Consider the following 23534-nt stretch of genomic DNA (forward strand, 5'->3'; position numbering starts at 1 on the left):
CCTGTGAACTGAAGCACTTTGAATACCATGCCAAGTGTGCTTTACTCCTAAGAACTGAAGCGCCTCAATTGCTGTGCCAAGGGCGCTTTACTCCTGTGAACTGAAGCTCTTTGAATGCTGTGCCAAGTGCGCTCCACTCCTGTGAACTGAAGCGCTTTGAATACCATGCCAAGTGCGCTTTACTCCTATGAACTGAAGCAATTTGATTGCTGTGCGAAGGGCTTTACTTTCTGTGAACTGAAGCGCTTTGAATGTCGTGCCAAGTGCGTTTTACTCCTGTGAACTGAAGCGCTTTGAATACCATGCCAAGTGCGCTTTACTCCTGTGAACTGAATCGCTTTAAATGTGGTGCCAAGTGCGCTTTACTCCTGTGAACTGAACCGCTTTGAATACCATGCCAAGTGCGCTTTACTCCTATGAACTGAAGCGCTTTGATTGTTGTGCGAAGGGCGCTTTACTTCCTGTGAACTGAAGCGATTTGAATGTTGTGCCAAGTGTGCTTTACGCCTGTGAATTGAAGCGCTTTAAATGTCGTGCCAAGTGCACCTTACTCCTGTGAACTGAAGTGCCTCGAATACCATGGCAAGTGCGCTTTACTCCTGTGAACTGAAGCGCTTTAAATGTCATGCCCGGGGCACTTTACCAGTGTGGCCTGGAACGCTTTGCTCGTTATGCTAAGGGGCGCTTTACCTTTTGGAAGTAACAACTTCCTTCAAACTTGGATTCAGCAAGGCCTTACCGCTACGAGTACGACCTACTCGTTTTTGAATGCACCATGGAAACAAGGATACTTCGGTTGGAGGACACTCTGCCATTCAGGAACTCTGCTCTTCTCCAGAGAAACCCCCACTTGGTCTAGCTGCACCGAAGTCTTCAAATAGTGAGCAACGTGCTTGGGTGTGGCTGGGCTTTATAGGCCTGCCACACCCCAAGATGGCTGCTGCCTCTAAAAACATGGGAATTGTAGTCCCTTCATGGAATAGCACTGATAGGTGCATCTTGTCCACCAGTGACCTGAACCTGCAGCTCTACGAGCTTTGCCACAGGGCAGACAACATTGATGGCCACTTTTGGAGCAAGATGAGATGACAAGTGGTGCACAGAAAGTGCCACAGAGCTGCGCAGCGGAGTTTTGGGAGGGACCTGGACCGCGCATGGTTCTATTCCTGACAGGATGTCTTTAAGGTCCTCCCTGATCCCCAGGTACTGTCCATCCTGCAGCCGCTGGGTCTCCTGCAACTTGTACATTATCTGGCCCATGGTCTCCTGGGAATGGTGGTATGCTCCCAGGATCCCTGCAAGTGCCTCGTGGAGAGTGGGTTCCCTGGGCCTGTCCTCCCCGTTGCACTGCAGTCCTCCCAGCTTCCCTGTTGTCCTGTGCCTCTGTCCCCTGAACCATGTGTCCACTGCCACTGACCCCAGGTCTCTAATTGTCTTGGGTTTGTGGGGTTGCCTGGGGTCCCTGTAGTGGTGGACACACTGCTGACTGACGTGTCCTGGGGACAGAGGTATGGGCCAGCTGGGTGGGTGATGTGCTGGTGTTTCCTGGGGGGCGGGAGGCTCTGTGGAGGGTTGGGACTGTGGCTGTCCAGAGGTCCCCGATGGGCCAGGTAGGTCATCCTGATCCAGGCGTGCAGAGCTGCTGTCATCACTGTGGGCCTCTTCTATGGGGGACTGGATGTTGGTGGCACCTCCTCTCCGGTGACGTTGAGTGGGGGGACCTGTGGGGATGAAATGCAGTGTTATTGTATCTGCGTGTGCCATATTGTGCATGAGTAGGTTTACCTCTATTGTTGTTATTACCAAGGCAGCTTTGGCTTGTGTGAGTTATGATTCGGTTGGCTAAGTGATTGTCACTAGTGTGCATGCTGTGGTGATGGGTGTCCATGCAGGTCTGTGATGGGTGCCCATGCATTTATGTTGCATGCAGGGCTTGGTATTGGGATGGGTGGGTTGGGATAGTGGGGTATATGTGAGGTGGTGGAGTGATGGGGGTGAAGGTAGGGGTAGGAGTTTGTGATGGCATGCAGGTAGGGTGGGGGATATAGTAGTAGAGATTTGACTTACCAGAGTCCAGTCCTCCTGCGAGACCCTCAGGTTGCATGATCACCAAGACTTGCTCCTCTCATGTTGTTAGTTGTGGGGGAGGAGGTGGGGGTCCACCGCCAGTCCTCTGTACGCTACCTGGTGTCTTGCAACCACAGAACCACCTTCCCTCGTCGGTTGTTCCACCTCTTCCTGATGTCATCTCTTGTTCTTGGGTGCTGTCCCACGGTGCTGACCCAGTCTACGACTCTCCGACATAGCTCCATCTTCCTTGCAATGGACGTCTGCTGCACCTGGGATCCAAATAGCTGTGGCACTACCCGGATGATTTCCTCCACCATGACCCTTAGCTCCTCCTCTGAAAACCTGGGGTGTGTTTGTGGTGCCATGGGTTTAGTGTGGGTGGGGTGATGTGTTGGGGTGTGTGCTGTGAGGTGCGTGGGTGGTGTATGGGTGATGGTGTTATGTGGCTCAGATTAAGTGGGTGCTCCTGGCTTGTCTCTCTCTCTCAGTTGGCAATATATTTTTTTCGTCGTAAAGAGTTGTAGTTAATGTAGGTGTGTGTTTTATATTTGATTGGGTGTGTGGTGTGTGTATGTGTGTCAGGTATGTTTAGCTTGAATTGTCCAATTTGGTGTAGTTTTGTCAGTGTCTGTGTATTTTGAGTGCAGTGGTGTCTACCGCCCATTATTTTACCATGGTTGAATAACCACGGCGGTGATTCGTGGTTCATGATGCTGTGGGCGTATTTCTGTTGGCATAACGGTATGGGTTTTGGTACTGCCAGTTTATCACTGACCTTTGGTCTGGCGGATTTGTGTGGGTGTCTGTATAGTGGCGGATTTCTCTGTGTGGGTCATAATACTCGTAACGGTATACTGCTGCGATCACGGTATGTTGCCGGCCGTCAGCACAGCAGTCGGCGGCATTTACCACCAGGGTTGTAATGAGGCCCTTAATTTTCAATAGCTCAGAGAAAACCGACAATACTTTTAATACCTTCATGGATTTATCATTCCCAACTGACCACCTCTCGTCCAGCCACATTGTTTCATGCAGATGTGTTTTTATCATATTTTATCTTGTACATCTCCTGGTAACTGTGAAACCCATGTTCAACTCTTTATTTAACCTTTTTTGCATCCTCACATTTCCGTAAGTTTTTATTGAAGGATTATGAACGATAACAAACATTTCAAAATCACCACCTACGAGCATCCTTACCCCATTTCCTCTAGGTCAGCATTTTCGATCCCTTTGAAAAAAAACTTTGGCACGTTCAGTCCATACTTCTCAAAGCAAGGTTAGTCCTGTAATATTTATCGGGCCTGTAAAGATCTTGGGAATACCAGCGCCCTATAATCCTTGGATGGGAACTCCAGCAGAAAGCGCCAGTTTGAAGAAGAGGTAAGTTCCAGGCACCTTGACTTTTACTTTAAAACAAGGCCAGTGATCCTAGAAAAGTCTCTCAATGTTGCCTTAAGAATGGGACTGTGCAAGCCAGGTGTGCCTATTCATACTAATTGAGGGCCTTGGTTTCCTGTCAGTTTTTACAGACAGATGTCTTGGTTCCTGGTACTCAATTTCATACAACTATATTAATAAATCCCGCCACATAGGTGTCTGATGGACTTCAAGGCACCAGGATGACGATCAGCACCCAGGAACTCAGATCCACCTCCAGGTTGGTCGAGGCAGAGGGACGGCAGGCACATTTTTGCTCCTACACTATCTTGGCTCAACTATCTCTTCTCATTTCTTAACCAGAAGCGCAATAATTTGGTTGCAACAATTCTTCCTCTGGGTCTCTCGACCCAGGTGATCACCTGGTGATATTACTGGGAGAAGTCTTGTGAGCTAGTGGCATACGTCTTAACACCTCTCTCCTATTCATTCTCACACTGACAACTATCTGAACACCATCCTTTAACATTCTATTCATCCTTTTCATAAGACCATTCGTTTGAGGCTAATTCAGTGGAGCCCTTTGATGCACCATGCCCATACTTTTAATAAATGTGCACATTTTTCTGGAAATTGAGCATATTGTCTAACAATCCTAATTTTCATTAGGTTTTCTCCAGCACCTCTGTTTGCAACAATTAATCAGTATTTATAGGGCGCGGCTACTCACCTGTGACGGTCTCAAGGTGCTTGGGGGAGGGGTGGAGGTGCTACATCCGAAGAGCCACGTCTTGTGGTTCTTCCTGAAGATGGTGAGCGACGGGCTTTGTCTGAGGTGCAGGGGGGAGGTTGTTCCAGTTCTTCGCTGCAGTGTAGGTTAAAGATCGTCCTCCGGTGGAGGTTTTGCCCCCTTGGCGTGGGACGGTGGCTAAGGCCATCTGGACAGAGCAGATGGATTTGGCGGGGATGTGGAAGGAGATGTGGTAGTTCAGGTAGGCTGATCCTGCGCTGTGTTTGGCCTTGTACGTGCGGGTGAGAATCTTGAAGGTGATTCGCTTCTCGACCGGTAGCCAGTGGAGGGTCCTCCTCACACCTGAGATGTGTTCTCAGCGAAGGAGGTCCAGAATGAGTCTGGCGGCAGCGTTCTGGATGAGTCGAAGTTTTTTGATGTTCGTAGTTGAGGTGTCGGCGTAGAGGGCAATGCCGTAGTTGACCTTGCTCGTGACTAAGGTGTGGGTGACTGTCCTGCGACAGTCTGCTGGGATGCATCTTCTATTTGTTGCTGTTGGCACATTGTACATAAACACCTAATAGTATTGTCACCTTTTCAATACCTGGTCGCCCCCACTCCCCCCAGTACCTCTCTCTGTCTCTTCCTTTTGTCAGGCTTTTACCCATTTGATCCACATGAGCCAGGATCATGACCTTTTCTATAGGTCCTTTTAGTGGAACAGTGTTGATGCCTATCTCTCTGCAGCCTCCTTTTTATATGGACAACTCTGCCACTCTGTACTTGTTTCCTCAACCTACCAGGCCACACCTTTATGACGTTGTTTTTCACCTTTTACTGTTCCTCATTGGACTCAGCAGACCTCCGCCACTGACCTTTATCTATTGCCTTTTCGTTAACCCATGTAATAGATGACTGGGCAAGCAATGCTTTGACATTCTTTCACAACTGGCAGGTATGATAAACAGTCCCTTGGTTTAAGTTTATTTTCAATTCAGGGAGATGTGGGCAGTTCTGATGTTAAATTACGAAAGCCATGACTGTTTTTCTGCCCCAACCTATTAACATTGACGTTGGTCATCAGTGAAGCCTTCTGGTTTAAGTCAAAATCACTCAGCAAGGTACTTTTAAGAATCTCTCATTTGATTACCAAAAAAAAGCCTTTTTACAGTCTTCAGTCCACAAGAAAATATTCCCTTTTTTCATCACGTATCACAGAAAGCAAGCTACACAACCATGCATATACAAAAATCTTGGAATGATATTCTGCCTGTCCTAAGAATGAACTGTCCTTTTGTTTGGCTTTGGGTACAGCTGCTTTCAAAATTCCCCTCCACAAAATCTAGTTGGAGCTTTCTTACCTTCACTCGAAACTACATGCTCCAAATAGTTTGGTAAATGCTGTAAGTTGGCAATACAGTTCTTAACTCCTAACTATTCTACCAGCTCTAAGTGTACCTTCTTCCCTTCCTCTTCTGTGACTTAGGTGGTCCAGTCTTTAGTTTCTTCAAGATAATCATTCTTGCCTTTGCGGGCTTTTCTTCTGTTGGCTTTTTCTTCCAACTAGTGACTATTCTTGAAGGTACCTGTTGCCTTTGCGATAATTGAAAGTGTGAAGCAGCACAGTGGCTCACCTATCTTTGGCAACCTTAAAAAGAAACCAAGATCCACACTTTCCATCCAGCTATTGACACTGTTCCTATCATTGAATCGAAAGGTTATACTTTATCCCATAACCCCTAGATTGATTTCCACACTCAGAAATGCATGCTTCCTGTCAACAAGGTATTTGTCAAAAGTGTCTTGCCACATTAGAATTTAGGTAACCCTGAATCTGCAAAGACTGGCCCTCCCACGTAATCCAGATAAAATGCACAATTATGCAGGATTATAGTCATCCATTTTCCCAGTTACTTGTCAGATAATTTCTTTTTACTTCCTCATGTGCGTCCTCAATAGAATGTACTCTACTGTCCCTTTACATGTGGCCATAATATCATAACCTCTTGCACTTTCTGAAATTGCAATCCTAGGATAGCAATTTAGACTGTTTGATGTGTTCCCACACTTGTAACTTTTAATTTTGTTTTACAGTTTTTTTCCAATCCACACCTATTTTATTTGTATTAGTTCTTCCACCAGTCTTTCCCAATACTAGTCTTTATGTATGATATAGGTACATGCTTTTATACAGTGGTATGATTCTTACCCTTCAAAATTGAAATGGCCTTGGGGGTGTAGCCAGTAATGTCTCCTACACCATATGATTGTTGAATTTCTAATAGGTGTTTGCTATAGCTTTCATAATAAACAGGTCAGACGTATGGCATCTGAATACCATTTCTCAATGAACCAATCAGGACTATTGCCATTATCGTTGGTGTTTCACCATAAACAAACAGCTGACTGTTTTCACTGGTCAAATAAATGTCCCCTTTCCATTATCTCCAATTACTATTCATAACTGAGGCCCACTGTATGGAAAATAAGCTGTATCACAAGGCAAACATTATGTATAATATAATAAAAGTATAAAGGTGTTAGAAATTACAACTGTCAAAACTATATAAAAAAAACCTAGAGGGCCTAATAAAGATTAATAGAGCAAATTATCTATTCTCACTGATTGAGCAGGTCACCAGCAAGAAAACCATACCCTAGTATTGTAACCTATTATATTCCAAGTAACAAAATACCTGACTAAATGCTTTAGCACAATATAATATCGATCCACCCTTAAAGCCCACTGCCATAAACACGTTTTCCACGGTTATTGATTTAGGCTTAATGGCTTTCTATTCATAAAGAAACCAGACCAAACCTATGAAATCTGACATAACCTTTCCCAATGAATCAATACAGCCTTTAGCTTTGACACCATAACCAATACAGGTCTTCTGAAGTACGCATAATCTGGCAACCATCATGAATCCTGTTTTGAAACAACAAATATATAGACAATTACCATTTATTAAACAATACAGAACCTCTCTCAAAAGGACCTAACTGGGATTATCACACTGAAATCTTCTACCACTAGGTTTTCTAAGAGGTTGTGACCAACACCAAAACCATTGACAACTAAGGTAATGAGCGTGTTTCCATGTAACAAAATACCTGGCCACAGCCCATAACAGTATGATAATCCACGGTTAAAGATCCATTGTGAACAAGATAGGAATACTATTTTTTCATAACCTCTCATGATAAACAGATCATACCTGTGGCATCAGATGTAACTTTTCGCAGTGACCCAATCAGGCCTGTAGTATCTTGTCACCATAGCCAACTCAAGCTTACAATACTGAACATAAGGTTTCAAACAGGGCACTCATCAGGCACACAGTCATAAAATTATAAATGTAAACAAAAGTACAGTTGTCAAATCAAAATATTATCTCTCCTATGAGGGATTAGTAAGAATTAACACAATGCAAGTCTTCTATCCTCATAGGCTGTCAGAGGGGTAATCACCACTAAAGTCCCTGCTTAATATGGTGCTCTATAATTACATTCAACAAAAGAACTTTGTAGGCTTTAATACAGTTAATTGCAATTCACCCTTAAATGCCTGTGGAGTTGACTATATTATTTTCACAATAAACAGCTCAGACCTATTGTCTTTATTGTAACTTTTCTCCATCAACAGACCAGGCTCATACCCTTGATCAAGGACATGCCATCATAACGAGCTTTGTCTTGCTGTATTGAACATAAGCTTTCCCACAAAGCAAAAAGTGCAATACAAGCACTCTTTTTTTTTTTCAGCAGAAGCACAAAATGTCTTCCCTTTGTAACAAGTTACTTACCTTCAGTAATGCGATTTCTGGTGAAAACTCTAGCTGCAGATGTCTCATCTTTTGAATATATATGTGCCAGACTGGATCCAGAAAAATCTACCAGCAAAGACTCTTGCATGCTGACAGGTGGGGTCATGTGGCTCAGTAGAGACTCCAGCACCGCCCTGGAAGGAACCGAGCGGGACTGCGAACATCAGTTTCTTAATCTAAATCACCATGAGACGTAGATCACTGTAAGTAAACTGTAGGGGACAGTGTGCAAAATCTAACTTGGGACCTTATAATGCTGTGCAGATTTCCACTTCCCAGAACAGGAAAGAACGAGAGCAGTGAGGAACCTGTGGTTAGATAGTGTATTCACCAGATAGAACGTTACTTAAAGTAAGTAACTTGTCCTTCTGATGCATACTTCTAACCGCAGATTCCTCACCTTCAGAATACATACCATAACAGCACATCCCTAAAGGCAGTGGGTCTGAGGAGTAGAATGGAACCATGAAGTCCGAAGTCCTGGAGATCAGAGCAGGCAAAATGGCCCTCTCTGCAGGGCTAGCTGTCAAGGAGGTTGAGTTTTGTGAACATAAGCAGCAACACCTATTGCAAGAGGAGTGTCTGTTCCAGGAGATGGGGCAGCCTAAGCAACCAGTGGTCTCCAGTCCAGTGCACAGTACATATTTTGCTGCATAATGTCCATTCTGAATAGATTGAGAGACACCCTGAAGACTTCTGGAAGGCCAGCAAGATCTTGCTGGCCATGTCACACAAAGTGTGGGACTAAGTATCCAGAAGGCATACTACAATTTAAAAAGCATAGGGTATGGCCAGTTGACAAAAACATCTTTACGTCTGATGCATCAATGGCTTTCATTCCCTGTCTGGGAGATTTGAGGGGAAGACATGTGGATTCACCTTACTCATCGATGCCTCCACCACAAGCTTTTCAGGTGTTTGGTCAGAAAATCATGATTACTAGGGGCCCATCTGTGTCATCTGGCCACAGGGTGACCGACGGCGGGAGACAAGAATGGTACTGACCAAGTAGCTGTGAGGGTGTCTTTGACTGCCTAGTTAAAAGGCAATAGAGGCTCAGAGGAAAACGCCCTAGCTGGAGTATTTCAGTCTACAAAGTGGCTTTGGTTTTAACCATAGACATTTGTAAATCTGCCACCTCTGCCGCTCTGCTCACTTCTACTGCAATGAAGGTGCTTTACTCTACTGGAAGACCAGCTTGGTCTTAGGCAAGCGCCTAGTGCATTGGCATTCTGTAGAGTTAGGTAAAGTCCTTCATCCTTCTACGTTTGTGACAATATTTGCGTGCCCCCCCTAAGTTACTTGATAATAATAATACTGGTTTGTGGGTGAGTTTGTCAAAATGGGATTCCACAGTGGACTTAGTCCATCCAGCTTCGGACAAGGACCTTGACTCCACATGAGGTTCTTGTGCAGATTACCACTGAAAGGTTCTCTTCCACAAGTGTAAAAAGGCTTAAGTTTCAGGAACCCGAGTTGATTGTTCACAACCAACCATTAATTTCATATGCAGACGTTAATGGTGAGAGAAGAAATTTCTGAGTAGTCCACCTGAAGAATAAAGAGACGGGAATGTTATTGTTGGCACCTAAGTCTGGGATGGCTGAATGATATTGAAGAAGACATAAGCCAAGATAAGAATCATGTTGTGCTCATAGGTGCAGCAGCAAGTGGCAGGAAGGCTGGGAGCTGAGGGCGTCATAGACACTTACTGGTTTAGGGAACTAGGCTCTTCAGCAAGATCTACAGAAAGAAGAGGGTATAGGCAAATTGAGGATATTCAAAAATAGTGTCATCAACTACACAGCTATGTAGCTAGTTTTTTTTTTTACTTGTGAATGAAGGATTTTAATGACAATAGGGTAAAGGCATTAGAAGCTGGCACTGTTAACAAGGTATATAATCTCATGTGTGTTGGTTTTCTTTTCTTGTAGATATTACGGTGGGAATGCCCTGTTTAGTAAAATCAAATGATCAACACTTTTTGGAACTGGAACGCTTGATGTTTTTAAGAATTGGAAAAAGCAGGGCCGGCCTTTCTTAGTCATGGCAATTTTAAGGGGGGATTGGGTAGGATCCATTCATACTCAAACTGGTTTCAAATTATAAGTAGATCCAAGAATGGACCAAGAGGTAACTTTTTACATTCCTCAAAACAAAGTTTTGGACAGACTTCTAAAAAGAAAAATTGCTCACAGTCGAACGTATCAGCAATAGTGCAATTATCCACGTGACAGGGGCAGTCTGCAAGGCGGTAACAAAATTGCCCCAAGGAGGGACAATTGTAAAGCATTTACCAATGATAACAAAGGATTTTTTAAAGGAAAACCCACAAACAAGTCAAAGTGATGGGCTTGCGGTGGGTGTGGTTAAATACCCACAATACTTACAACAGGTCAAAGCGATTGCGTGCTCAACCTAAAAAGGGAGAAGGACATGCCTTATCACCCGTCTTTTGGAGCAGATGATCAGCTCAGAAGCTTCCCCAATGACAGCAGATTTTTGTCAAGGCAGACATTTTTTTTTCAAGTGCAACAATTTCGGAACTGTATCAAACCTCAATACAACAAACAGTTTTAAATCTGCCCTGGGCAGTCTCGAATGGCCCCAATTACAGATCTGGCACTGGTGCTTTAGTAAGCACAGGCTGCATTTCAGGCCCTCTTGTATATACACTGGAGACAATTTCTCAGAGACAAGCCCACTATCTGCGATCCAAGAGGGAAAAAGCTCACCAACTTAAAAGGGTCCAAGCAGCAGACTCAAGCCTTGTACGGCTGTGATCGGTGGAATGGAGAATGACTTCTTAAAACATGGCTTAGGTCAGACTGAAAGCACTTGACAAAAGTGTACAATGAAGGAAAAACAATTTATCATAAAATCTTCACCATAAAGTTCCACCTTAAATAGAAATTCACATCAGTTTTAGTTTTACATATTTAGAGAAAAGAAGCAAGATAGCTAGGGACTGTAACAGGCAGGAAAAGGATATGGAGGACATAAAGTACACCCTTCAATATTCAAACGATTGAGGGACATACAGTGCATCCCTAATCTTTGTCCCCATTGTTATGGCCTTTCTTAAGGTCTTATCATCAGATGCTATAAGGCTTCCCTACAGCTGGAAATGGAAAAGTATTGGAAGTAGAGTTAACAATTTTACAAGGGCAGAAACAATGCCACAAGATCAATTCAAAGCTGTGCTTCTAAACATTTTTAAAATCTGTCCAAAAATGTATATCATATTTTACGTGAAAGCACACTGTACAAAAATCTTTTAAAGAAATGTGTAATCTTAGAGAAGTAGATGCGTAGGACCAAACTGAATCATTGTGAATGTAAATTAATCAATATATGAAAAAAACAGAAAGACGAAATTAACATAAATTTGTACTTAAATTGTATTTAAAAAAAATATTTTCAGGTTGCATAAAAAATACACCCAAACAACCAAGGGGGAAAAGCAGGTTCACAACTACTTTACTGAAGAGCTTCCCGAAGTTCCAAATTGACCTTCAATTTGCACATAAGAAATGGATTTTCTTTGCAACAACACTTCTTTCCACAGGAGTCTCAAATGCGGATCATTGAAAGATGGAAATGAAACCTATTTATTAAAAAACACAGGTAATAAATATGTCCACTGATTTTCAGTTTATTTTAACAAAGTCCAGTTGTTTTTGGTCAATATCCTTGCAGTCCATTGTAGATCTTCTGTACAGACACTTGTTTCAGCAACTGCTTCATACCTGTAAATAAAATAGGCACATCTTACTATTTATTATTAACCAATTATTTGGACATTTGTTCCACACTAGGATAGCAAAAAGGTCCAGTAGCTCTCACCATCCTCTTTATTTTGATCATGACAGAATCTCTAAATAATAAGCTCAGAGAAAAGGCCAGAACCACCTACATAGTCCGGGAAGGTAAAGACAAGGGGATTCAGATTGGTCAGTGTAAAATAATATACCAGGAGCAGAAATAGAGAAATAACAATCACCAGTGTTTGGTGATTATACTATTTGGTGATACAGCCTTACCAATATCATGATCCAGAAGAAGCACTTTACACACTCGTGAGTGAGCGAGAACACTGACAAGGCAAAAAAAGCAGGGAGACCTATCAGAGAATCATGGAAGACAACTAAGGGGCCATGATCTGCATCTACGATGCTCTCAATCGAAGGAAAATCTGGCTCCTTTTGTCAGTAAGTCAGAATGGACATTTGATCTTGTATATATTTGCTGATAAACATGTTCTAACACAAGTTCTACCAATACAGATGTTAATGCAGCCAGTTTAAACATTAAATGTCCCATTTTGCATGACACTAGTTTCTTACTTTCTTTATCACAATTCAGTATTAGCATTACATTCATTTTGAAAATTATTGCATTTTCTGGGATTCTATAAAATATATCTACCCTATATTTACCCAACACAGAGAAATATCTATAACTAAATGTGTAATCTTCGTCAAAACGACATAATACTGTATAATATATCAACACAGGCTAATTAAATGTGTCAAGCGGTTTTACATTTCTGTCCAAATGCAACTCGAATGTACTGAAGAAACTTCTAGTTAGTATAGTTCTAGATACCAGTGCCATGCTTAGGAATGTGACATCTCAAGGGGACCAACGGCCCTTCGCAACACGTACTCAGTTTACTAATGGATGCCCTCTCTATAGCAAACAACCAAAAAACAACAGAAGGAAAAAGGCACAAAACATCTAGAGTGTTAATCAATTCAGCTAGACATGTGGACACAAAATTTACTAAATTCATGAAAAAAGAGCCAGTTGGCTCTGATAAGTGAAATAGATGAGTTGCAATGCAATAAGTCAGGTACATGTAGCTACTGAGAATAAGTACTATACAGGAATTGATGGTCGAGAGGAAAGCCATGATGGATTAAGGAATAACTATAAAGGAAAAAATGGTCCAGGGGAAAGGCTTGATGGAGTAAGAGATAACTATCTGAGATCAAACTGAACCATTTTGTGAAAAGCATAATGGTCTTGCGTACAAGGAAAGAATATCCATCTGGTTTCACCATCTTGTCCAAAACTCAGAAAGACTCATTGGCTTCACTGCCAATATCACAGAAAGTGAGACACCCCAAAAGCTAAGCTGATTGTATTAAAAACTGCCAAAGCATTGACGGAGGAGCTCTGCAACAGTGCTTGGTTGCTCTACTTCGCATGTGAACTGGGTTTTGTAGTTCCAGGCTAAGAACAAGAATCATTATATGTGGTAGTATGAACCTAACCAGGAGAAGCTGTTGTGAGCTAGCTTGGCTGTAGCCCCATAGCTACAGAAATGAGTGTCTGCATGGACCATGAACCTTAACAGTGAGGACGCAAGTTATCATCCACAACCTTAGTCCATTCAGCATTGTTTGTTAAAGCTTACTGCCCGTGTCACTGCAACATCAATCTGGGTCATGTTAGACTAAAAGATCACACGAAATGGAAGCATAAATGGTTTAAATTTTCTTCACTGCATTTCAAAATCTTGCTTGCTGTAATGGAAAAAGCTATGGATTTCTCATACATACATGGTACATGTGCTGGCATTTTGTTTACGCTTTGCATTTCTCATAAAAACACATACAAACCTTCTCGTTGTTTTTCTGTCAACTGCTCCTTGGGAAATTCAACATCAAATGTAATAATTAAAGACCCTCTTATGTTGTTGTTATCAAAATTCGGTAGACCTTCCCCTTTCTTCCAAAGTTTTGCTCCTGGTTTAGTGATCTTGTCACGGATAATGTGAACCTATAAAACAAATGAAAACACAATACTTAGTATTTAATATTACAGAGTAGAACATAACAAATATGTACTTTTATTTGCTTTTACAAAGTAAGGGCACAGTTTCTCTGCATCCATTTTGCAGGCAGAAAGAAATAGAGAAGTTAAATAATGGCCTGCATCCAGGGTGGTCAACTTGACCAGCCATCGATTTTGGAATGCCAGATTTGCTATAGAGTTTCTGGGAGGGCACTTAATTTGTATTCCTTTGAAACCGCAACGCTTGGCCCACCTAAAATTAAAATCTAATATGCAAAAGACAGAAAAGCAGAGTTCCTTATACAAGATCTCGCTTTGGACCCCACACCTCTATTTCCAGCCAATTCCTCTCCCCTGGATGGGGAGCACATTGGGCTGTTTCCAAGGTAACACACCTAACAAGTTCCTTCCCTGTAAAGCTGTCATCCAAAGGGTCCTTGAGCATCCACAAAAACGAAACCATTGCACCTAGCCTACAGCAGACCCATCCACAGCAGCAATCTCCAAACAGAATCTTTTTTTGCCGGTCTTAGTTATTAGTTCAATATATAAAGCAGTAATGCACACTCAAACCTCAATAAATTAATATTCAGTTAATTTCCTAAAAACTCTTGTCAAGGATTCAGCTATCATGTGCAGGGTCAGATCAAGTGAGTATACACCCTGCAGTACCTGAGCATCTGGAAGAGTCTCTGAGGAAAAATAGACCCTTATCTGAGAGATTCCTGCCCTGGGTTGCATTTTAAATGAAACTGCGGTACGCGTTCCTTTGAGTCTTTCAGATTTTCAATGAAGCCAGAGAGATGCTGATAGTAGAGCGCGCATCATTGGTGGGCACATTCAGTTTAAAAGTAAATTAGACAGGTTTACTTCAATGGGAGAGCCTAATATATCATATGCCAGACTTGAAAGTGGATTCTGTCAGCAAGAGGTAAGCAAATGTAGTTCTCTTAATGTAGGGGCTAAATACTCAAACATTTTGTTTATTAGTCATGAAGGTGCAAGAAAAAAGGCTTAGACCAATGCCAATGAGAACTGTATTGCCTCCCCTGATGGGTGGTGAGACAATGACCTGGACTCTGCACTGTAAGAGGGGGAGGTAGGGCTTGATTGTGCAGAGCAATCCAAGCTGTATCCATGTTGTGTGTATTATCTTCTTAATGTGATCCCTGAAGGTCACAAAGGGAGTCATTGAAGGAACCTAGCGATTCAGCAGAGGATGAATGATGAGAGGCCATGCAGTTCTTACTGTTGAACCATACAGTTTACAGGACAGGGAAAGACCATAAGCAAACATATATTAAGTGTGTGATAAGGAAAATATTCATCCACGTCAAAAAGGGGCTAAGGTTATCAAGTTCTCACCTACGGAGCCGCAAGGTGAGGATACTCTGATAATACTATCTGTTTCTGGGAAGTGAATGCGTGAGGGAATGCATGGTGGGGTTTCTTGTTGGTCATGTAGGTTTTCCACAACCAGGCTGAGCTTTGAAAACAAGAAATGTTAAAAACTCAGTAAGTCTGGCTAAAGAACTCCAAATAAACCTCCACCACCTTGTGTCAACAAAGGATGATTCAGCTGCCAGTGGTCTGTGTGATCTACTGAAACACGTTAAGCAGCTGTACTTGGCTTTGTTCATTACACAGTTTGAGCCCATATTGAAATACAATACCAGGTACTGGTCGAGAAAGCAGTGTAGCACTGCCCAGGATGGAGAGGGAAAATAATCAGACATACCGTTACGAAAATTAGAAATGTGGGAACATTGATGAAATTAGTTACTTTTATACCTCTCCCAAGAATTTTGGTGTAACTTAAGTCGGCCATCCCTTAAACCATACATATAAACATACAACAATTGTAAAAAAAAAAAAAAAAAAAAAAAAAAAAGACATCCACACACATTTGTTCTTATTTATTTGAGCTATAAACAAAGATTAAAAGCTGAGACCATAAGAAAGTATAATGGGATAGTGGTTGAGAAAAAGAAAGAAAGTGCTTATATCAGGCCCAGCAATTCCGCCATGAGGAGACCACTAAAGTACGTAGGCAAAATCTCTGAAACACAGCATGGTTAAAAAATAAGCAGAAATATTATTAAAGTGAAGTAGGTCGAGTAAAGAACTGTGATGCAGGTGTGTGACTAGAACAACATCTTTTAGGGGTGGGAAGTATGTCGCACACAGATGACAGCAAAGGGAGAAGAAAGACTGCCTGGAGGGTGACCGTGTGAGTATACATGTAAATCGAGCAAGACAATGCACAGGATAGCAATCACTGGAATATAAATAAAGTGTGCAAATTTCTTCAGAAATAAGGCACACCAACACAGATTAATGATAAAAATTCGACCCACATCAATTCTTGGTTTAGATACCTTTGTGGTCAGTAACTAAAAAAAAACCTGTCAAAAACTTTTAAAAACTAAGAAACCGCTTCGGAATCACACGAGAATAAAAGAAAATGACCATCACCAACACAGTTCCAATATATAAGCTAACAGAACAAAGGATTGGACTGTCCTGAGGGGAAGACTGATGCTCGAGAGATTGAGCACTGAGTGAGGGACACATTTCACTTACCACCAGGAACAAGGAATACCAGCATCATGTGTAAAGTACAAAGCTGAAGAAAAACATGCAGCATAATGACTTGATAAGCTAGGCATGTTCTAGCCGTTCAGCAGAACGGTCCAAAAATGTAAAACTGTGATATTCAAAATCAGATCAGCTAAGCCGCACAAAAAGCAAAGTGTTGTTTTTGTTTTCATAAAAATAAAAAATAGGAGGCTTGAAGCATCAGCAAATACTACACATTTACAGGTATGTTGCAACAATTAAGGCAAAGATACATATTACTGCACACAACCTAGCTTACCTTGTGACCATCTAAGTGGACTATATCCATCTCGAAACCTATCAGAGACTCCACCAATGAGATTGTCACATTTGTGTACAGATCGTCCCCTCGCCGTTCAAATAATGGGTGCCTGTTCATTAATAAAAAAATTGATTGTTAGCATCATTTAACAATTGTGACATACGGTCAATTTATTACATTTCCGTTCAGGTTTATGTGTGTTAGGCCGTTCACAATTTAAGCCATTAACTAAAAACGATCTTAATGCAAAAACACTCAATTCTATATTGGTTAACTCTAACAGCTTGGCGTTTCCTTTGTTTCAAAAGTAGCCACGCGCCTCTTCCTTTTCCAGGTTTCGGGATATGCACATTATGTTATCAACATGCAAGTACAAAGACAAGCATCAACTCAGTTGTGGGATGACAGCGGAACTGACCCGTATGTTCCGCTGCTAACGTGCTCTTCCCCACCCGCCGAAATTCAGGACTTCGGATCTGCGAAACGGAGAGATGGCGAAAGACACTGCTGCGGTCGTGGACGGCGCTCTGCAGCGGTTTCAATCCATCTTCGGAGCCAGACCAGGGTAAAGGCACCGGCCCGAGTCTGGAAAAACAGCGAGAGAAGCATAGAAGGCTGGCAGGAGCTGTCGCTGGCCTACACACGGATGCGTCTTGCAGCAGCAGTCTCAGAGGGAGGCCAGCTGAAGCAACATGATCACAGTAAGTGCAGCGAGTCACAAAGAGCTGGGCCGGACTGTAGTTCACCCAGTGTCTGCGCATGGGCTAGCGGTACAGTGCTCGGAGCAACGGAGAGAGGCTGTATATTGGGAGGCTGGTGCTGAATATTTGTGTTCACTGGAGGAGTGCTGCTGGTGTTGCTGAGGAGGCATCTTGGTCTATCCTTCCCTCCACTGATAGAGAAAAAGAGAACTGCTTCTCTTAAAGCCAGATTTAATCGATGGGCGTTTCTCCTCTTGCTTCTTTGCCTCACTTATTTGTTAAGGATGAACTCTACTTGGTCTGAACTGATAGCAAGCGGAGTTGCAGCTCCCTGCAGTGACCCCCTGGACAAACTCTGGTCTTTGAGCTCAGGTAGTGATCATGAGAACATTTCAATGTAAGGGGGCTGGCTCAACAACTGTACCAGTACAAACTACTTCAATGCAGAAGTTAAAGCAAAGAGGGAGCCTGCTAAGCCAGGCAAACCTTAGATGAGTTGCAGTTCGCAGCAGGGGATGGATTTAGGAGTCAGAGAGCTCCTGGAGGGGGAGCAGAGCGGGGCAAGTAGAGATTCTGAGGGGAGTGAAACAAGGCGGAGTATTGAGAGCTGGATAATAGGGGCTGATTTGGAATCCCCAAAAGCAACAGCAAATGCGCAGTCGGCGCGACTTATGGTTGATGTTGAGGCTGGTGGGGGAAGTGCTTCCACTGCAAGAGCAGCCTTCTTGCAGCTGCCCCAATTAAGCAATACCCCCTTATTTTTTTTTTAATTATCTGGCGGTCCTACACAAACTGAGGACCTAACTTCCTACATGGCTGGCGATGGAGAGGGCAACGGGGGGGAATGTCAACAATAATACATTAATTCCGCCTCCCACAAAGATGCCCCTTGAGAGTATGATGCATGTAGCTCTCCTCCAGAGCTCAAAGGCGAATGAAGCAACTGCTGAGTACATGCAGTCCTCCTCACAGTCTGGAGCTATCCTAAGGATGGCTCAACTCTTGTTCATGCCCGGAACAAACTTGACCTATCCACTAGAAAGATGTTTGAGGTCATTTGAAGGCCACGCAGGCACTGATAATTGCGGCTCTTCATAATCATTTGTCTAAAATATGAGGCAGCAATGAGCCAGGCTCCCAGTAGGCTAAAGGAAGCATAAAATATAATTTCCATTCTGAAGGACAAGGTCGAAACTATGCAGCAGGTAGTCACTAAGTTGAGAAAAAGTGAATGTCTACTAGAGGATAAGTTAAAGGATCTAGAAAATTATTATAGACGCCCCAATCGTATGATCACTAAGGTGCCAGAAAGGGTTGAAGGTAAGAAGATGCCCGATTGGATACACACTCAATTGAAAAAAAGCTATTAAGGAGTTAACCATTGATTTGACAATAACTCAGGCTCATCGGGTCCTTGCTCAATGTCTTCCTAATTCTAAGTACCCACGTATAATACTTGTGAACTTCATCAACTTTCAAGTTAACAATCGTATCTTTTCCTGCGCTACAGAGAAAAGAACACTAATACTCCAGAGGTGTCCGAGTTCAAGGTTTTTTCTGAAATTTATCAAAATGATTGATTCATTCAAGACTAAGGGGTGCACAAGCATCAGTTTTTCCGCAGTCCAAACAAAGTATTGGTGAAAGGCTAATTCCACTTTTTTACTGACACTGAAGAAGCTCAGGCCCTACTGCAGAATATAGCTGGTTAGGCCGTCCTTTCAGGTTACAAACTCAGATGGGTTTGGGACTAAGATCCAGGAAGTGATGTAAGATTGTAAGAACTGCACAGTCTCCTGCCCCCTGCAACATAAGTACACCAATTGTAGTGCTGCTGATACATACCGATAAGCGATCCAAGGGGCATGGGGCTGGATTCCCAGGGTTTTTCTTGGTGAACAGAGTGCTGCTGGGTGCCGTGTAATGGCAGGGCTTGAATATTTGCAATTTCAAACCCTACCATAGCAATTTCCTTATTTTGTCACCTTTCTGCAGATCTACATCCTTGGGTTGGAGTAAGCAGTAAGCAATAGTTCAAGGGCTGGAATGCTTTTGAGTCAGCAAACCTACTAACTTGCATGTTTTAAGGAGTTTCACAAGCTCTTCTCTAATCTTTTCCCATAATGAGAAAGGTTTGAAATTTTCTCCTGACAATGGTAGATGTAGAAGTTCTTCCAGGGTTGGGAAAAAGGTGGTTGGAGGGAAAGTGAACTTGTAAACGCTCAATAGATTTTTACGTGAGCAAATCTACACATCATATTTGCTCATGATAAAATACAGTTCACAAATATTTTGTCAGAGTACAATTTCATGGTGAACTTCTGCAAGTTCTTCTGAATTCATGAAAGCCACTAATTCAAAGACATATACCAGGGGTGCACTTTTGTGACTTTCTTTAAGAACTGGGTTCCTAATTAGGTCTGGTGTTAACAAAGACATTCTGTTTTTATTAAACTTCTATTTCTCTCTGTATCTATTGGCTGGCTTTACTGTACGTGATCACATTCTGCTCTTCCACAAGGAGCATATTGGCACACACAGTAAGTTTTGTTCAGTGCCAGGAACTACTGAGGCAATCAGTGGTGTAACGAAAGTAGAGGGCCCCCCCTGCAAAGAACATTGAGGCCCCCCTCCAGAATCACTCAGAGCAGGTGCTGTGCTGAGGGGGTCCGCTGGAGGTGGGCTGCAGGCCCCTTGTTACACCAGTGGTGGCAATGTGTGCTTTTTCAGATAACAAAAACCTTTTTTCTTTTTGCCAGTGTTTGTTACAATGGTGAGGGCCTGGCAGTTCCCACAACAATAAAGTGTTACAAAAGCCATGTCAAAACAAGACACACATTGACTAAACCAAAAGACTGACAAAAAATGTTGGATTGTTAGTTTTGCCAGTGCTGGTCTATGTTCATGTTTCCCATAATCTTGTTGAAAATGGTTACACTGATTTTCCATTATGAATATTTTTGGGAAATACTAGCATGCATCAACACATTTTACTAAATGACGCTTCAAAGAAATAGCACTTAAAATTTCATAGTAGCAAAACGTTTTTGTTCCTACTTGGATTTTTTTTTCGGAACATTTTATTTTGAAAGCAAAGAATCGTCACTCTTTCTTACAATCTTCTGCAAATATTTGCATCTAATCAGAGAGCATTCTGGGAGCATTATACTTAGCCTCATATTGTTAAACTTTTCAAACGTGTCTACTCTTTTTTTTTTTCTTTTTTTACTGGAACCACTGTCAATAGGGCAGTGTAACCTTAAATAGTTTCACAGCGCTCACCCTAATGATGAAGGCTTTTCATTAATGATCCATAAATACAAGTTCGAAAAGCATTAACTTTGGACACATATTACCTCAACTACAGACAGTTTCCTTCACTGTAAATTGGCAGCCAAAGGGTTTGTGCTGCAGGGGATTAGGCCTACTTGTCCCAAAGACAAAATAAACATGAAAACGTGTTGTCCTTGACCCCAAACAATATGTGGGCGTGAGGCGATAGGAATTTCACATCACTGTGCACATATAGCACTTTAAGGGGTTCCAATTTGCCAAAAGAAGGGTCAGGGAGAATCGAGGGTGGTGGTTGCCCCCTATAAAAATGTAATCCCACCTCCAGCATATCAGGTCAGCGTCCAATCACACAAGGGATGAAAGGGTCTAGTGGTCGGGTTACAGTCAAGGAATTCTTGAGAACGCTGATATTTATTAATGTTATTCACAATGTTTCGCTAGCAGTAGTGAGACCTATCCCGCAAGGTAGATGAGAAATATCCCATGACAACCTATAAGGTGGGCCTTCGCATTATTGCATTTAATGCTATTTGTAAGGAAATGCCTCCCTGGCATGGTTACCCCCTGACTTTTTGCCTTTGCTGATGCTAAGTTTTGATTTGAAAGTGTGCTGAGGCCTGCTAACCAGGCCCCAGCACCAGTGCTCTTTCCCTAACCTGTACTTTTGTTTCCACAATTGGCACACCCTGGCATCCAGGTAAGTCCCTTGTGACTGGTACCCCTGGTACCAAGGGCCCTGATGCCAGGGAAGGTCTCTAAGGGATGCAGCATGTCTTATGCCACCCTGGGGACCCCTCACTCAGCACAGACACACTGCTTGCCAGCTTGTGTGTGCTGGCAAGGACAAAACGAGTAAGTCGACATGGCACTCCCCTCAGGATGCCATGCCAACCTCACACTGACTATGCAGAATAGATAAGTCACCCCTCTAGCAGGCCTTACAGCCCTAAGGCAGGGTGCACTATACCATAGGTGAGGGCACCAGTGCATGAGCACTGTGCCCCTACAGTGTCTAAGCAAAACCTTAGACATTGTAAGTGCAGGGTAGCCATAAGAGTATATGGTCTGGGAGTCTGTCATACACGAACTCCACAGCACCATAATGGCTACACTGAAAACTGGGAAGTTTGGTATCAAACTTCTCAGCAAAATAAATGCACACTGATGCCAGTGTACATTTTATTGTAACATACACCCCAGAGGGCACCTTAGAGGTGCCCCCTGAAACCTTAACCGACTATCCGTGTAGGCTGACTGGTTTTAGCAGCCTGCCACACTAGAGACATGTTGCTGGCCACATGGGGAGAGTGCCTTTGTCACTCTGTGGCTAGTAACAAAGCTTGTACTGGGTGGAGGTGCTTCTCACCTCCCCCTGCAGGAACTGTAACACCTGGTCGGTGAGCCTCAAAGGCTCACCCCCTTTGTTACAGCACCACAGGGCACTCCAGCTAGTGGAGTTTCCCGCCCCCTCCGGCCACGGCCCCACTTTTGGCGGCAAGGCCGGAGGAGATAATGAGAAAAACAAGGAGGAGTCACTGGTCAGTCAGGACAGCCCCTAAGGTGTCCTGAGCTGAGGTGACTCTGACTTTTAGAAATCCTCCATCTTGCAGATGGAGGATTCCCCCAATAGGGATAGGAATGTGCCCCCTCCCCTCAGGGAGGAGGCACAAAGAGGGTGTACCCACCCTCAGGGCTAGTAGCCATTGGCTACTAACCCCCCAGACCTAAACACACCCCTAAATTTAGTATTTAAGGGCTCCCCAGAACCTAGGAACTCAGATTCCTGCAACCTAAGAAGAAGAGGACTGCTAAGCTGAAAAACCCTGCAGAGAAGACGGAGACACCAACTGCTATGGCCCCAGCTCTACCAGCCTGTCTCCCCACTTCTAAAGACACTGCTCCAGCGACGCTTTCCCCAGGGACCAGCGACCTCTGAATCCTCAGAGGACTGCCCTGCTCTAGAAGGACCAAGAACTCCTGAGGACAGCGGCTCTGTTCACCCAAGACTGCAACTTTGTAACAAAGGAACAACTTTAAAACAACTTGCGTTTCCCGCCGGAAGCGTGAGACTTGCTACTCTGCACCTGACGCCCCCGGCTCGACTTGTGGAGAACAATCACTTCAGGGAGGACTCCCCAGCGACTGCGAGACCGTGAGTAGCCAGAGTTGCCCCCCCTGAGCCCCCACAGCGACGCCTGCAGAGGGAATCCCGAGGCTCCCCCTGACCGCGACTGCCTGCTCCTCAGATCCCGACGCCTGGTAAAGACTCTGCACCGCAGCCCCCAGGACCTGAAGGATCCGAACTCCAGTGCAGGAGTGACCCCAAGGAGGCCCTCTCCCTTGCCCAGGTGGTGGCTACCCCGAGGAGCCCCCCCTTGCCTGCCTGCATCGCTGAAGAGACCCCTTGGTCTTCCATTGAAATCTATTGGAAACCAGACGCGTGTTTGCACACTGCACTCGGCCGCCCCCGTGCTGCTGAGGGTGTACTTTCTGTGCTGACTTGTGTCCCCCCCGGTGCCCTACAAAACCCCCCTGGTCTGCCCTCCGAAGACGCAGGTACTTACCTGCTGGCAGACTGGAACCGGGGCAACCCCTTCTCCATTGAAGCCTATGCGTTTTGGGCACCACTTTGACCTCTGCACCTGACCGGCCCTGAGCTGCTGGTGTGGTAACTGTGGGGTTGCTCTGAACCCCCAACGGTGGGCTACCTTGGACCCAAACTTGAACCCCGTAGGTGGTTTACTTACCTGCAAAAACTAACAAACTCTTACTCCCCCCAGGAACTGTTGAAAATTGCACTGTCTAGTTTTAAAATAGCTATATGTGATTTATGTGAAAAGTGTATA

At 43.6% G+C, this 23534-nt stretch overlaps 1 protein-coding gene across 1 annotated transcript in view; it reads right to left on the reverse strand.

Annotated features, from left to right (window-relative positions):
* Positions 1 to 11393: 11393 nt before the first annotated feature.
* Positions 11394 to 23534, reverse strand: part of DNAJB11 (DnaJ heat shock protein family (Hsp40) member B11) — a 140102-nt gene continuing 127961 nt past the window's right edge. The window contains exons 8-10 of the mRNA XM_069225796.1: positions 16691 to 16802; positions 13638 to 13797; positions 11394 to 11759 (exon numbers count right to left, since the gene is read on the reverse strand). Coding sequence (XP_069081897.1) covers positions 11695 to 11759; positions 13638 to 13797; positions 16691 to 16802 — 337 coding nt within the window. The 3' untranslated portion in view covers positions 11394 to 11694. The remainder of the gene's footprint in view (positions 11760 to 13637; positions 13798 to 16690; positions 16803 to 23534) is intronic.

The sequence above is a fragment of the Pleurodeles waltl genome, chromosome 3_1, assembly GCF_031143425.1.
Source record: "Pleurodeles waltl isolate 20211129_DDA chromosome 3_1, aPleWal1.hap1.20221129, whole genome shotgun sequence".
In the NCBI taxonomy this organism is placed as follows: Eukaryota; Metazoa; Chordata; class Amphibia; order Caudata; family Salamandridae; genus Pleurodeles; species Pleurodeles waltl.